At 44.6% G+C, this 16,572-nt stretch overlaps 2 protein-coding genes across 4 annotated transcripts in view; one reads left to right on the top strand and one right to left on the bottom strand.

Moving 5' to 3' along the window:
- shisa3 (shisa family member 3) lies at nucleotides 1-5,099 on the top strand. Its single transcript, XM_076292948.1, has 2 exons — nucleotides 1-806; nucleotides 2,910-5,099. The coding sequence occupies exons 1-2, from the start codon at nucleotides 536-538 to the stop codon at nucleotides 3,641-3,643; spliced, it is 1,005 nt and encodes a 334-aa protein (XP_076149063.1). The 5' UTR covers nucleotides 1-535; the 3' UTR covers nucleotides 3,644-5,099.
- Nucleotides 5,100-6,010: 911 nt separating this feature from the next.
- Nucleotides 6,011-16,572, bottom strand: part of atp8a1 (ATPase phospholipid transporting 8A1) — a 149,749-nt gene continuing 139,187 nt past the window's right edge. For 2 of the 3 annotated variants that reach the window (XM_076292132.1, XM_076292131.1), the window contains 4 exons: nucleotides 13,720-13,808; nucleotides 13,024-13,116; nucleotides 11,125-11,216; nucleotides 6,011-9,142 (listed from right to left, as the gene is read on the bottom strand). In XM_076292132.1, the coding sequence (XP_076148247.1) occupies nucleotides 9,045-9,142; nucleotides 11,125-11,216; nucleotides 13,024-13,116; nucleotides 13,720-13,808 (372 nt within the window). In that variant the 3' untranslated portion in view covers nucleotides 6,011-9,044. Of the gene's footprint in view, nucleotides 9,143-9,781; nucleotides 9,867-11,124; nucleotides 11,217-13,023; nucleotides 13,117-13,719; nucleotides 13,809-16,572 lie in introns of those variants that run through there. The other variant, XM_076292134.1, reaches the window with a different exon arrangement.

Raw genomic sequence — 16,572 nt, forward strand, 5'->3', positions numbered from 1 at the left:
CCACTGACAGGACACACGCTCTTGCTCGTGGATTTGGATTGCTAGCCTTTATTCACAACTTTTGACAGGGGGCTTGAGAATTCTCATGTTTTCCCATGTTCTGGAACGCTTCTGCTTTGCCGGGTCCTATTTGATATTGGCGAACACAATGGACATTCAGAGAACTAAATGAAAAATGGATGTCAGAAACTGGTAAATGTAAGGATCTGCTAAAGGATCTGCAAAACTGCTAAAGGATCACAGAATCGGCATTTGTTGTGATGGTCTGAATGATCGGAGTTTGCAGCGGTACCTCTGCGATTTTGTGTTTAGAAGAGTTGGAAAAACTCTCCGATAACTATGACAGCAACGATTCATCAAAGCATTTGTGGTGTAAATGAACAACGATGGTAAATAAACCAAACATCTTTGTGGATTATACAACGAGGTTGCAGCAGCGCATTTGCAAGTTTTATTAACTACAATCAATCGTGTGAAATAAAAAGCGTGCATTCCAGTCAAAGCGTCACGGGCAAACTACGGCACATTCGCCGGCATGGTGCGCCTTCTCAACTGCCTTTTTTTGGGCTACTTGACATGGAACCTCCGGATATCTGATGCCCAGGGAGAGTATTGCCACGGCTGGCTGGACGGCCATGGAAATTACCACGAAGGCTTTCAGTGTCCTGAAGACTTCGACACGATGGACGCGACCGTATGCTGCGGGACATGCTCGCTTCGGTACTGCTGCGCTGCCGTGGACGCACGGCTAGACCAGGGGAGCTGCACCAATGACAGGGAAGTGGAGAACACCGAATTTGCAGCTCGTAAGATACTTTTAATACGTTTCAAAGTTTTAACTCCCCAACAACAGGATAAGGGTTAATATCTGTGGTAAACTGGACCCCACCAAATTATGCAGGGTAGAAATCCAATGCAGATTTGGAGATGCAATTAGGCCTATTTGGTGAACCACAGGTCATTCAGCCCCGTTGGTATACATTTGGCGTAAGGAATTTAGCCTGGTCACTAATGCAAATAGCAAATGTTTCTGTAGTATCTGTTGCTTGTTGATGACAAAGGGGGAAACAATTAATCTTATGTAAAATATAATCAGTTCATGTTGTGTTTTGATTCAGGTGTAAATAAATGTTTCCGCATTAGTAAGCATCACATCCATTCGTTTATAAATTAAATATTACGCCTTTATGATCTAACAGACCACAATACAGAAAGTCAAGTATATCTATTACATATTCTAACTTGTATTCATTTTATTTATATAATTCATTCCAAACTATTTCCAGATGATTGTGGTTTAAAGTTAATACATTTTGAATAAGTTTTTGTTGTCATAGTGCTTATTGGATGAGTCTCTGAAGTCTTAAAAATATCAAACTATAACACTGAGCATAATGCATATGCACGACTTAGGCCTAGCGCTCTCTAAAGTCTAAACAGCCCTAACCATAACGGTTGACATTAATGCATGTCAACATTAATACATTATTCATAAAGTGTGATTTAATACATTTATTCGTGCAATGAAAAAAGGTTTATTTTTAGAAGACTGGCTGTGGTTTCTGCAGTAGGCTAGATTTGTGTGGTAGGCTAAACTTTTTTCCTCTAAATCAAATATAGGCTACTGATCAATGTGGCTCTCCTTTTATGATGAGTAGGCTAGTTTGCCTGTCGTTTTGTGTGCGCTATGTAATGTGACATTCACAAAGACTGTCTGGTTTGTTACAACGTTTCAAGTTTAGTGTACTGGCTTGCACTAGGCCTAATGCAAAATAAACAAGAACTTTGGTAGATTTTTTTTTCGAGTCAAGCTCGCAAATGACAGTAGGTCTGAAGTATAAACTAAATTGCCACATAATTATTTTTCGGACAAATTCTGTGGCTTGATGACAATTATTCCCCTCTAAAGCACTGCAGGCTACCCCCTATGAATGTATCTTATTTCATTTCAGAGCCAGAATACTATTGATCAAGTGGATAATCTGCCATCTGTCAACGTCAGCCCGTGACCTCTCGTATATTTTTCCTTGTTTGAAGGAAATAAATCAATTTGCACCGATTTCCCCTTCACGAGCACACATTACAGTTCGGAGATGTAATCTGACCTTTCATCAAGGACTCGTGTATTTTTCTTTGGACCAAATTACCTACGATCGCCACGACAAAACAATGAAACGAAAATAGAGAAGTGTAGCCTACTGTTGATGAGGCTTGATAAATATGTCTTTGCCAGTTACAACTGAAAACCTCTGTATTTATTTAAAATGTTACTGTTTATGACATACTGCAAAACGGAGTAGGCCTAGTCCATCAACTGAACGACAGTTTTGGATGTGCTTTCAAAACTACTGCCTCGGGACAGCGAAACCTGCTGAACCCACAAGTAATTTGAATCTTGACCATAAACATTTCCCGCGGCTGTGGAGGAAAACAGTTTGTTTTTGTGGTAAATACTATGTTGAAATTTTACACCCAACTGTCTCAAGTGTCAGGCTGTCCCCACAGTTCTTACCTTCTCTCCTCTCTAAAAGGTTCAACAGAAGCGCAAACAGATCAGATAGGAAACTAACACTCCTAGTCGATGTAAAGTTCCAAGCAAAGTGTTTAGTAGGCTAGTTGTTCTGTGGGATATATAAAACTTTGCTGTTATATTGTTGGTATTTGTAATAAATAATTCTAGGATAGGAATCACAACGGTCCTAACAAAACAGGTCATATGCAGTAATTTAACTGTATACAGACATTAAGGAATGATGTCCAATGTGAGGCCATTGTGTATCTGCCTGTGCATGTTTTGCATTCATCTGTTGATGTTGATCCATAATGATATGGTAAGCTATATTGTCATTTGGTCATGAAATGGTATTATCCCAACCTCTTTGTAACTTTGTGTCTTTCTCCACCTCCAGAGCCCATCTACGTGCCCTTCCTGATGGTGGGCTCCATCTTTGTGGCGTTTGTGGTAGTGGGTTCGTTGGTGGCCGTCTACTGCTGCACGTGCCTGCGTCCCAAGCAGCCGGCGCAGCCGCCCATGCGCTTCTCACTGCGCAGCTGCCAGGGCGAGACCATCCCCATGATCCTGACGCCGGCGCCGCCGTCGCTGCGCACGCCCTCGCGCCAGTCTAGCACGGCCACCACCAGCTCCAGCTCGGCCGGCGGCGCCACCACCACGGGCACTGGCAGCGGTGGCTCGCTGCGCCGCTTCTCGCTGGGCCGCGGCGCCGACGCCGGCCTGCAAGCGCCCATGCAGGCGGCGCCCGCCGCGCAGCTCCTGATGCCCTCTGGCCTCGGCAGTGCTCTCTCCTCGTCTTCGTCCTGCTCCTCCTCGATGGCGCCCCTTCCTCCTCCGCCACCTCTGCCGCAGGCGACCCAGCCGGCGCTGCCGCCCCCTCCACCCCCTCCCTACACCTCCCCCGCGGCGTGTCTCCACGGCGGCCTGTCGCATTCGCGCGGGCCTCCTCCTCCACCCCCCCACCCTCACACCCATGCCCACTCTCATGCCCACTCCCATGCCCACACCTCACTGCAGCTGCACCACGCCCCCCAGGGCTCGGGCTTCCTGCTGCCCCAGCAGTACTTTTTCCCCCTGCAGACTGAGCCCTTCGGCACGGCCAAGGGCTTCGCCGACTTCGGCCAGAGCTGACTGGTCCTGGACACCCTCTGAACCCCACCCCCCCTAGGGAAAAGAGTGTGTGTCGGTGGATGTGTGTGTGTGTGTGTGTGTGTGGGGGGGGGGGGGGGGTCGAGGGGGATAAACATAGGAGCTCACAGTGGAGCCCTTGGTTGGTTGTAGAATCACACCAGGGGGAGTGTGAGTCTGGTGGGTTGTCTGTGCCTTTGCTGCAATTCCATGAGAACCTTCAGGGATGTGCTGGAGTGAGGGAGACAGAGGAAGCAACTGACCCAGCTGTGAAGGCTTTTCTCCAGACCCAAATGCAGTGCACGGGTCCCCATCCCAGCTGTGAAGGGGCTTTTCTCCAGACCCAAACGCAGTGCACGGGTCCCCATCCCAGCTGTGAAGGGGCTTTTCTCCAGACCCAAACGCAGTGCACGGGTCCCCATCCCAGCTGTGAAGGCTTTTCTCTAGACCCAAACGCAGTGCACAGGTCCCCATCCCAGCTGTGAAGGCTTTTCTCTAGACCCAAACGCAGTGCACGGGTCCCCATCTGAGCGTGCCTGGCCAGCTATGGAGTTTTATGTGAGGAAAAAATATGCACTTTTATAAGCAGTCTTTATTTCCCCCCGTTGTTTTCTCACTGACCTGCCAACGTATCAGGACACATCGGTCATTAAATATTTTGAGGATTTTTTGTCAAGGTTGTTCGGACAGACAACTAATCAGAAATTTCCAAACCAAGACTGAAAAGACAGCTGTTGGTAGTTTGTTTTGGACACGTTCATATTGTCCAATGGCATTAAAAAGGAAACAACCAGGGATTAAAAAAAAAAAAAAAAAAGGTATTTTGACAATCTCAAGGCCCCTCTAAAAGAGGGAACAGAAAGAACTTTTACTTTTGGATTAAATGTCACTGAATTATGTAGCTGTGCCCAGGTCAGCTGATAACACGCAGACGTGTCCATACATTACATAACATATACATCCATTCCTTCAGGGCTAAAATGTCAAATGAGTAGACGATTCATATTTTTTAAGGGGATGTAATTGATTTTGAAGTCTATTTTCGGAAAGCAAATTAGACTTTTTTTAAGATTAATATGTGACACATGTGTACTTATAGTTTGTTTTAATGAAACCATCTGTGTCTGGATAGTCATGGAGCTTTTTAAGCCTCAATAGGTCACGGCACTCAAAGCAGCCCATTTCAACAGGGCACAGAATCGGAACCGGATCACTGCCAGTCACAGTGTAGCAGTGTCACTTTTCTTTTTTATTGTATCGTCTTTGTACAAAATGTTTGTCACAACTGACCAATAGCGCTGATTTATATCAGTGGTGCCAGTGCTTGATCAGAAAGGGCTTATTTAATGGTCATTGACCAACACAACCCTATAAGTTGAGCAACCCTCAACCTCCTCAGTAACAACATCCACTTTATTGTCTTATGTACAACGACTCAATATTAGAAATACAATGGTTATTAAAAAAAGATTGGCGTCTTGTCTGTTTTTTTAGCCCGTAGGTTATGATTTTTTTGGAAAAAGATATAGAAAGCCATCTGATTCTAGCGTACTCCTTTTTGGATTCAACTCCGACTGAGGAGACAGTCTGGGACACTGGATACGCTTAAAAATAACACTACAAATTTTCTTGTTATGTTAAATGCAAGTAGGAGATGCCATTGCCAAGCCCTCAGATTACCACAGAGCAGACCCAAGTGATGGCCGGTCAGTCTCTAGGGCAGTAACAACCGTGCCGAAAGATGATCAGAATGATGCCATCTGCTTGTCAAGCGTGTCAGCGCACGGATGTTTTCACAATGTCTTTCCCTGCCTCTTCCTGTTTGGATATGCAGTGCTTTTTTGCATGTCCTGTTTAGTTCAGCACACACACACACACACACACACACACACACACACACAAAATACATTTAAAGACACTCTCACACACATATACACTACACACACCCGTCATGGGAGAGAAAACCAGTTGGCCTCTTGAGGGACCGATTTGGAGGGTGGGGGTGGTGGATGTGTGTTTGGGGGGTGGGACAGAATGCCTTTCTGCGGTTTTAGACGAAAACCCTGCATTTTAGAAACTGACATGACGTACCCTTGCCTTCTTTTTGTGACGGGCCACTGAGCTAATCTGGTATTTGCTAAATTGCGCATGGAACTGCAGACGCATGTCACAATTTGACTGTCAATGCTGGATTTCCAAAAGGCAATCAGGTTCAACCCAAGCACATGGAAATTCAATTTCACACCAAAGGCTTGCGCGTTCGCCGAATCTGGTCGCCGAAGTGGTTCCCAGTGGACGAATGAGATAGGACTCCCCCGGGGCCAGGGAAGGGTATGTTATCAAAAAAAATTGAGACATGAGGCTCAAGTGTCCATTTTCCAGTTGTAAAGTTTATTTCAGTAGTCCTTTATGGCAGTAAAAGACAGAAACACTTAAAAGTTTTTGCAGTCCCAACATGCTGAACAATCATCAAACAGAGGACGTAAAAGAAAGGAGGAAGGGGGGGGGGGTAGATTCAAATAGAAAAAGTGCATTTTCCTCTTTAAAGTGACCAAGACAAGAGAGAGGGAGAGAGAATCAAAGTACAGTTTAAAACACTTGAAAACTGAACGTTTTTTTTGATTTTTTAATTCTCCATTCATGCAACCACCAAACAACTTCCACAGATGACGAGTTAAAAACAAACAAAAAAAAATAAACAAGAAGAAAAGAAAGACAACAGTCCTAAGCCATTCACCACAACTTTCACATCAGTAGACCAACAACAGAGCTCAGAGTTTGTGACATCTGATGACGACTAGCAACAGTGACAGAAAAAAAGCCCCATCAAAAACAACAGCCTGAAATGGATATATTTTTTTGTTTACTGTACATCCTCCCAAAGAAAAACCAAGAGAGTAAATACTCTGGAGTTTGTTTTTAAAGAAGAACACCACATGAAAGAGGTTAGAGAGAAAGAGAGAGAGAGAGATGAAAAGAAAAACTGGATTCAAACATACAGCCAGATAAATAATAGCAGAACCAAATGGCCATTAATACAATTATCCACTACAGGAAAGTTAAAAACAATGCATTGTGCAACATCTGTCAAGCTAGCAGTACAGACGACGGTTCCCTCACACCCAGCCCCAAATGGAGAAAGGCTGGAACACAGGATCTAACCACACACACACACACACATACACACACACACACAGCCATGCAGCATTTAACAGTAGTTCATCGTTACACCTGCCAAGTCGTGCGGACAGATGAAAGAGCGAGCAGCACACATGAACACACACACACACACGCTCTTATAAGCTCAAAAGGAGGTTAGAGAAAATCGATAATTTCTCTCAGTATCAACAAAACACAATCTTGTCCAATTAACATACTGTGCTCATGCTCACAAAATAAAGACCTCATACAGTACATACACCGATTCTGTCACGCACGCACACACACACACACACACACACTCGCACCCACCCACACACACAAATAAACACGCAGACATGCACATGCAGACAACACCCGTTGGATAATCACTCTACAACCTGATCTCCCACAGGGAGAAGAAAACCAAAAAATGCACAACCATTGGACTATAAATAAATTAAGAAGCATTATTAACAACATTACAGACATTTTAGTCATACAGGAACTAAAAAAACAAACAAAACAACAAGCACCGCATTCACCACTGTCATTGTCTGGAAAAAAGGACAATTCGTTACAAAGCATGTCGATCCGAAAAGTCATACTTGTCCAATATAAAAATACAAATTCACAAAATAACTATTGACACAAAGTATTTCTTTTAAACAATACTGTGTGAATTTCCAGGTTATCTCTTTTTTTTGTTTTCTTTCGTTTTGTTTTCCCTCGAGCTAATGGCACTTATGTTTTATAGGATTGACTCTCCGTTCTGTAGGAGAGAGCGGGAATGAGACGGAAGTCGCTGCTCGTAAGCCGACATTAACGCGGATAAAGACGTTCATTCCGTCTGTCTACTAGACAGACACCCACCTGTGTTACATGACCGGGCAGAGGTGTTTGAGTGTCCTCACAAAAGGGATGTGGCCCTTCATGTTCCCTTTGGGGACCAAGAGGACGTCTTTGTCCCGTGGCGCGAAGCACGGAATATGAGAAGGAACGAGTAAAATTGGGAATACTTTCTTTAGCAGGGAAAAAGGAAAACTAAACTCCTAGTTAGGCACCTTTGTGATCGTCGCAGCCGAGAAACACATGGAATGCAAGTTAATTGTTAATAGCTTTCAAAATAATGCTGTACAAAACAAAACAAACAAAAACAAAAATGGCAGAAAACGACTGACTTTTGCAAGAAGCTGTCAAAACAGAACAACAGGCACAACATCTACCAGCAAACTAATAATAATAATAATAAAAAAAAAAATCAAACTACATAAACAAATGAAAGTAATGATGGCTGAAGGCAACAACAAATGTAAGGCTTTGATACAGTAGATCATCGAGTGCAAGAATTGAACATGAAAAGAAAACAAAAAACAAACTGGGAGTGCAGTGATCTGTTCAGTGCCGAGAGAGAGAGAGAGACGCATGCTGGACCGGACGCGCTGAGGCTATCAAAGCGCATGTCTGTCTTTGTGTTGGAAATCCAGATTGCATTTAGAGATTCAGGACTATGTTCTTTGGCTGTCTACATCTGAAAGTTTTCCGCTGTCAAAAAAATGTGAATTCCTAGTTGTTTTTTGGGGGGATTTGTGTGTAGTGTAGCATCCCCAATTGGGCACTAAAATAAAAAAATAAATAAAAAGATGATCGATTTTGGACAACATAGTTTGGCATTACACTCAAGTAAATTTTTTTTAACCAAGATCAGAAGAGACAAGTAATTTCAAAAAGTAGACGCCATTCCCCTTTTCAATCAGTAGAAGGGAGGAGATTCAGACCACAAACACAACTGCAAAACACAATAGAACAAAAAAAATGCAAGCACAGTAATCATTTCTGCTGGACAAACAACTACGGCGTAAGTGAAGAATAGCTTCAGACAATATATATATTTTTTCATATCTTTTTTTTCTCTTGATTTAAATTTTTTTTTCTTTCCCTTTTTTCTAAGACGTAGAGAATCAACAAACTGTGTGCTCTCTACCCTCCTTCACTGCTGTTGTTGTTTTTTTCAGTGTCGTCACGGCGGCCTGGATGGTGTGTCTGAGACAGTACACACTTCCAACACACACACACACACACACACACACACACACACAAACACACACATACACACACACAAACACACACACACACACACCCGTGGCTTCGCGTGGGCCTCCAGGATCAGGGTGCCCGAGAGGGGCTCTGCCCACACTAAAACAGCTCCGGGGTGGAGGATGAGGAAAGGACAGCGGACTGTCCGGCGGCTGGCGGCAGTCGGGTCTCACCACTCGGTGGTCCGCTGCTTGGTGGTGTCGTAGGCCCGGATCACCTCCGACTGGGACACCACGCCGTTCTCGTCCTGGGAGAAGGCATAGCCGTCTGCGGTGGGCAGGAGAGAGATGGAGTAAGCTCTCAAAAGGTCAACAAGGTCACATGGCATTGCAGAGGACAACAAAGACAAAAAACATTTTAAGACTTGAAATGTAAAAAAAGGAGAATAATTTAATTAAAACCATAAATGATACAATGAATAAAAAATAAACAAAATTAAGACACAACAAAAGACTAAAATAATGTGATGGTGAACAGAACATTTACTTAGGCAAAATGGACTGTCCATCCCCACAGCATTTATTATTGTTGTCTAACCACTGAACCACACACTCCTCTAACACCTCTCAACACTGCCTAAGCCACTAGGCCTGACCTCTGAACTCTGACCCCACTCACCTCACGTCTCACTGGACTCGGCCTCTACCTGCAGGCCTGGGAGCCGCATGCAAGGGGCCGGTGAGAGCAGTGCATTGTGGGAAGGATAGCGATACAATTTTTAAACAATTCTACATTTCTAAACCATTACACACACACACACAAACACACACACACACAGCAAAACCACACAGGATTGTGGGAATAGGGTACGGTCGTAAGAGGATTTCTGGGGGGCTGAGGCGCAGGGGGGTGAGCGGGTGGTCTACCACGTGTATCAGGTATTATATCTATGAAAGCTGGGAGGGGGGGGGGGGTTCCTTAGGTGTGCGTTACAGCTAAGGGTATGACAGGGTCAAAGGTCAAACTACATATGACCGTCTCCTATCCCCACCTAAAAGTAGACACAAAATGAAGAAAAGGAAAAGAAAGAGACACACATGAGCACACAAAAGAAAGGAAGGAGAAATTCCAACATATGCAAACTGTGAGGAGAGAAATGATGAGTGAAACAGAGCAAACAGAAGAGAGCTGAGAGAGCTGAGAGAGAGTGTGGCGTGTCCAGAGGAGGCATGGGCGGCCCTCTCTAGTACACAATGGCTCCAGACTTTGTCTTCCAACATTTGGGGATTTGATGGAGAGTTGCGAGTTCTGAGTTGTGACTGAACAGGTATATAGTCTTAAGTACCTCAAACACACACGCTTTTCGCTTTTGCTAGCACACACACACACACACACACACACACACTCACTCTTGCAGGAGAGGGGAGTGAGCTGCTGCATTTGCTTCCGTATGTTTATCTTTCTCTCATATCAGCCTGGGTTTGTCCAAGACACACTATGAAACGACAGCATGACAGACCACACATTACCACATGTGGAGTCCCATTTAATTGAGAAATAGTGTCCCACGACTTTTAAACGCTGACACATTCCAGCCTTATTCTACTCTGGCCTTCAGGCACTTACATACTGATACTGAGTGTCTGTGTGGCCTCCTCTGAACCTGAACATCTCTGTAGGTATGCGCTAGTGGTTACTGTTAATGGTCAGTGAGACTGGAAAAAGAGCACTGCAGCGTTTCATATGAGAGAGGTGCAGTATGAGTTGATGCTTGCGTGTGTGTGTGTGTGTGTGTGATATGTACTGTGTAGAGGTAAATGTGTCCTCCACATTTAACTCATCAGAGGTAGTGTACACACACACACACACACACACACACACACACACACACACACACACACACACACATACACGGAGAAGTGAGCTCACCAGCAGCCCTTGATCTGATGCCTGGGAAGCAGTTGGGGGTTATGTGCCTTGCTCAAGGGCACATCATCTGTGGATGTGGATGTGGAAGAGTGCTCTTCAATCACTCCCCCCACCCACATTTTTCCTACCAGTCAGGGATCGAACTGGTCACCTTTTGATCCGATTCCCTAACAAGTAGGCCACGGATGCCTGTGTTTGTGTGTGGCGAAGGCGGTCATGTAAAGATAAGTGTGTGTGTGTGTGTGTGTGTGTATGTATGTGTGGTGGAGGCGGTCATGTAAAGAAAGTGTGTGTGTGTATGCGTGTGTATGTGTTTGTGTGTGGTGGAGGCATTCATGTAAAGATAAGTGTGTGTGTGTGTGTGAGCGCAGTTGACTTACGGAGTAGGTTTTGCTGCATGGAGTCCGAGCGGTAAAGACTAACTGTGCTCTTCTTAAAGACATTCTTCAAGAGCTGAGCCCTCTCAGTCAAACTGCAGAGAGATAGAGAGAGAGAGAGAGAGAGAGAAAGGGGGGAATAAAAAGAAGATGACTTCTTTACACAACTTCTAGTACGTCTTTATTAAAGTGGAGGGGAAATTGGAGAAAGTGGAAAAGAGCAGAAGAGAAGAGGACTATCTATCTATTTTTTTTTTTTTTTTTTTTTTAGCTTATCTTTGGGCATCTCAGGTTTGTTCCAAACAATGTCTCGTTGTATCTGTGACAATGACAATAATGTATCTATCTAGAGAAGAGAGAAGAGGAGAGGAGAGAACAGGGGAGGAGAGACGAGAAAAGAGGAGAAGAGAGGAGAGGAGAGGAGAGGAGTTGAAGAGAAGAGCTGCGATAAGAGAGAGAAAGCGGGAGAGGAGCTGAGGAGGACAGACAGGTCAGACGGAGCCCGAGAGACACCCACGCAGGAGCGTTTGGAGGAATGGAAAGAAGTACGGAATGGAAAGATGGACAGGGGAGTGAGGGGTGTGTGTAGGAGAGCAGAGGTAATCAAAGAGGTAGGAACACACACACACACACACACTTCCCTTCGGCTTTTTTTAAAAAGAAGGGTCCACACTCAAGAGAAAACCACTGAAAGAGTTTAAGGGAGAGGCAGAAAGAGCAGGTGGGTCAGAGGAAAAGAGACTGAGAGACTCCACTCATCCACTACGTAGTGCACTAGGCTTTATAGTAAATAAGCACTACAAAATGATTCCCTACACAGTGCACTACGTAGTGCACTAGGCTTTATAGTAAATAAGCACTACAAAATGATTCCCTACACAGTGCACTACGTAGTGCACTAGGCTTTATAGTAAATAAGCACTACAAAATGATTCCCTACACAGTGCACTACGTAGTGCACTAGGCTTTATAGTAAATAAGCACTACAAAATGATTCCCTACACAGTGCACTACGTAGTGCACTAGGCTTTATAATAAATAAGCACTACAAAATGATTCCCTACACAGTGCACTACGTAGTGAATGAGTGGACGCTCAGAACGCCGGCTGAGACTGAGAGAAAGGACAGAGGAGATGAAGTCAGAAAGAGAGAACAAGCAGCAGGAGAAGGAGGAGGAAAATGAGAAGGAGGAGAAGGAGGAGAAGGAGGAGAAAGAGAAGGAAAAGGAGGAAAAGGAGGAGGAGAAAGAGGAGAAGCAAAAAGAGAAGGAGGAGAAGGAGAAAGAGAAGGAGAAATAGGGGAAGGAGAAAGAGGAGAAGGAGACAGACAAACACAGAGAGTAATATCTGTTCTGTTCCAACACAGCAGGGCACGACTGACTGGCCAGCCAAGCGGCTCTAGCAGGGTCTGCCCACCCCAGCAGGCGCTGGCTGCTGCCCGACTGGCTCCTCCAGGCCCAGAGCTGCTGCTTCTGCTGCTAGAGCTGAACTGGCTAACTCCAACAGTGGAGTGGACTAAGGGGCTCTACTGGGCTAGCTAGCTAGCTAACAACAGTCTTACCCCCATCCATGCTAACCTCTATTTTCTTCTGGCCTTTAAGTTAATGGAAATAAGAGACCAATTAAAACACAAAACACCAACATGCAATACACCACTCTTTTGGAGCTTTGACAAATTGCCTATTGTCAATGTTGCTATATAAAAGCACTAAAAGTGAAACATTTAAAGATCGAAAGATCTTTAGAACGTGGGATCTGCTTTAATATGTCAGGTGATACCCTATCAGATAAGGAGGCGGAGGGGGGGTGGCACTGGGGAGGAGGGTGGCCCTGCTGAGGGACACCTGGCCGTCAGGGGATTATGGGTAATGTGATCTTTGGCAGATAAGGGCGGACTCATACCTCTTCCCGTGCACCACGGCCCCGGGGTCCTTGGACAGGGCCTCCAGCTCCTGAACCTCATCCACCAAGGTCTTAAAGCACACCTTCTTCATTCTGTGGGGGTTGGAGAGGAAGAGAGAGAGAGAGAGAGGGAGAAAGAAAGAGAGAGAGGGAGAGAGAGAGAGAGAGAAAGGGTTCGAAGAGATTGCACAGTGAAAAAGCTGATGCCAAGAAACGTCCAACAGAGGATGTATGCTCAGCAAAACAAACATAACTGTCTGTATTTCAGATGAAATGGTGTAAGGCGATATCCCGTTTTTATACAGAGCTTTGCAAGCTTTATCATTTTTAAATCTAATAAAGTTCCCCCATGCGCAGATGAGCAATACTAGTGATGAGGGAAGAAAAATAACAGCGCAGTGTGAGTCTTGGGCTCTCCTCGCTCTAGTGTGTGTTTGAACGGAGCGCGTGTTTGAACGGAGCGAGTGTTTGAGTGAAGTGTGTCTAGAAGTAGTTTGTGTTTTGTGTGGAGTGAGTGTGTGGGCAGAGTGTGTGTTTCTAACTCTGTGTTGGAGCGGAGTGTATGTTGGAGTGGAGTGTGTGTTGGAGCGGAGTGTGTGTTTGAGCGGAGTGTGTGTTGGAGCGGAGTGTGTGTTTGAGCGGTGAGAAGGACAGTGGGTTAGAGTGGCGCAGTGTTCAAACGGAGGAGACACTCACACTTTGTAGGCCACGTCGAACACCAGAGAAGTGATGGGGATGAAGATCAGCCCCATCCAGAAGACTCCTGAACTGAACATCATGTCCGCCTGAAAAACACACACACACACACACAGAAAGACACAGAAACACACACGTTAGATCCCCCTCTGAGGAAGACTATGGAATGTCAGTAGATGTAATTAATGAGGTGAATGAGGTGAAAATGAATCACACACACACACACACACACCTACACATACCTTAAGACACCACACCCTAAACACCAGTCCTCAACATACTTCCGTGGTGTTGACAAAACAACAGCTGAGTCTTGAGTGCAGACTCCTGAGAGTCTCCTAAAGAGGCAGCACCCAACAGCTGGTCCTCTGCTCTGACCACACGTGAGAGAGGCCCTCCAGCGCTCCACAACACAGACGGCTGGGCTCCAGGACTGAGGGGACTGGACTCTGGAGCACTGGAAGTGCTTGAGGAATCCCCCCCCCCGCCTCCCCAACCCACCCTGTCAGTATCTTGTTAGAGTTAGAAAACAATGACAGTGCAGGCTGGATTGTGTCCCGGAGCTCTGCCACACACACACTTTACATATTGTGAAGAATCGTGAGAGAAAGAGAGAGAGAGAGAGAGAGACTGAGGAAGAAAGAGAAAGAGTAAAGAAGACACATGGGAGGGCAAGGCCAACTCAGGCAGACAATGCAGGGGCCAACTAAGACAAAGGGGATGAAAACGTTGTTTTGTTTTGAAAATATGTTTTCCTTCCAAACACGCATGAAATTTCCAAATCTTGTCCGCAGATGACAAGATGGGGACACTTATAGACAGGAGAGGGGGACACCTAGGGCTGGCCGATATATCGATATAAAAGATATATCGATATATTTTAAAATGCGATATGGAATTAGACCATATCGATATATAGTTCAAATTTGCACCGTGATCCTTGCTCCACGCAAGCCGCTGACCGGAGATCTCTGCACTGCTCCCCTCTCTGCACTGTTGTGAAACTGCACGCTACTTTTCTCATATAAATATATTTATTTCAGAAAAAGATTGGCCTATTTTATTTTATAGGCTATTTTTATTTAAGATATTTTTTTTTATTTAAATGTGCACCTTACGGAGCTTTGATTTTAAAAAAGGCACTCCAGTTTTATGTTTACATTTTATTGTTATTTGAGTAGTGAGTTTTCAATAAAACTACTCATATTTGACTGAACATTTCATTTTACAGCTCTAACTTAACGGAAAAAATATTGGGATATATATCTTATATCGATATTCAACCTAAATCAGGGGTGGGCAACTAATTTCCCCAAGGGGCCACATGACAAACTGGGACTGTTGAGGAGGGCCGGACCCAAAATACCAAACTCAAGTCTGAACTCAATTCTGTCCAATTCTATTCTGTTCTTGTATAACATTAAGTAAATCATATGGTTTTGTTTACTACTCGTAGGAACAGATGAAAATGTGAGGGAGACCAAGGGAAAAACAGCAATAGGCTATTTAATCTATGTCCAGTATTTAATCCTCATTCTCGAAAAAGATTTTTTGACATTGACATTTTTTTTTTCAGTTTTCAAAGGCTGATATAAAAAAGTACTACAATATCTATATAATTAGGCTAGGCCATGAAAATGTGAAGGAGTCAGTACAACCATAGGCCTGTGCCACCATTTCATCAACACAATTTCATCATTACATTATTAAATTAACTCTATGCAGAATTAGACTATGAAAATGTGAAGCAGACAATAGTAGGCTGTCATTAGTTAATCAACATGCACAAAGAAAACTATTTAAAAAATGTAGGCTATGTTTTTGCTTTAACTTTATGCACAAAACTGTGATTGGTCAACTCGCCCTGTGTGTTGAGCCGGCTGCTTCAAGCAACCTGTGGGTAGTAGCATCATACTAGTTCGCTAACATAAGCTTTGCAAATAAACTCAGACATATTTTGGTTACAGTGACGGGGTTATCCGAATGTAAACTGTCTATCTGCCAGTAACGTTTTGAAATTAACGCTTCGTATCTCCAACAAACAGCAGGAGTTCGTTCTGACAACCTTTGCGGTGGTGAGAGACGCAGACATAAGAGACACAAAACTTTGAAAGGTTTACGCCGACTGAAAGGCAACTGCATTGTGTCGACGCAGAAGCATAAATTCTATTCACCAGCACATCAGTGAGGGTGTTTACATCGTATGCATCCACGCACAAATGTATGGGCGTACAAATAGCAGTCGCTTTCAAAATAAAAGCAACGATATTGATTTGCGTGCATTATCTCTATGCTAGGCTCTTGACTATTGTTCTTTCACGGACTTATGCGGGCCGGTCAGGGAAAGCCCACGGGCCGGATGTGGCCTAAATATATTGGGATATGACTTTTGGTCCATATCGCCCAGCCCTAGGGACACCTGAAGCACAGATCACATGACCATTTGCACAAAGCACATGACCATTCATGCAATTGCAATTTGGGGGCAGCCGTGGCCTACTGGTTAGCGCTTTGGACTTGTAACCGGAGGGTTGCCGGTTGGAACCCCGACCAGTAGGCACGGCTGAAGTGCCCTTGAGCAAGTGCCCTTAACCCCTCACTGCTCCCCGAGCGCCGCTGTCACTGCGCCGGGATTAGTGTGTGCTTCACCTCACTGTGTGCTGAGTGTGTTTCACTAATTCACGGATTGGGATAAATGCAGAGACCAAATTTCCCTCACGGGATCAAAAGAGTATATATACTATACTAATTGTCAGCACTGCAGAAAAAAAATGCAGAATTGAACTGCACTACAGATGCTACCAAAGACAATGAGGTTAGGCAGGCTTGTATTCAGCACAGCTTGTATTCAGT

This window comes from Alosa pseudoharengus, unplaced genomic scaffold, assembly GCF_046254945.1.
Source record: "Alosa pseudoharengus isolate Yale_2024_CS ecotype anadromous, Long Island Sound unplaced genomic scaffold, YU_APseudo_1.1 YU_APseudo_1.1_scf_19, whole genome shotgun sequence".
In the NCBI taxonomy this organism is placed as follows: domain Eukaryota; kingdom Metazoa; phylum Chordata; class Actinopteri; order Clupeiformes; family Clupeidae; genus Alosa; species Alosa pseudoharengus.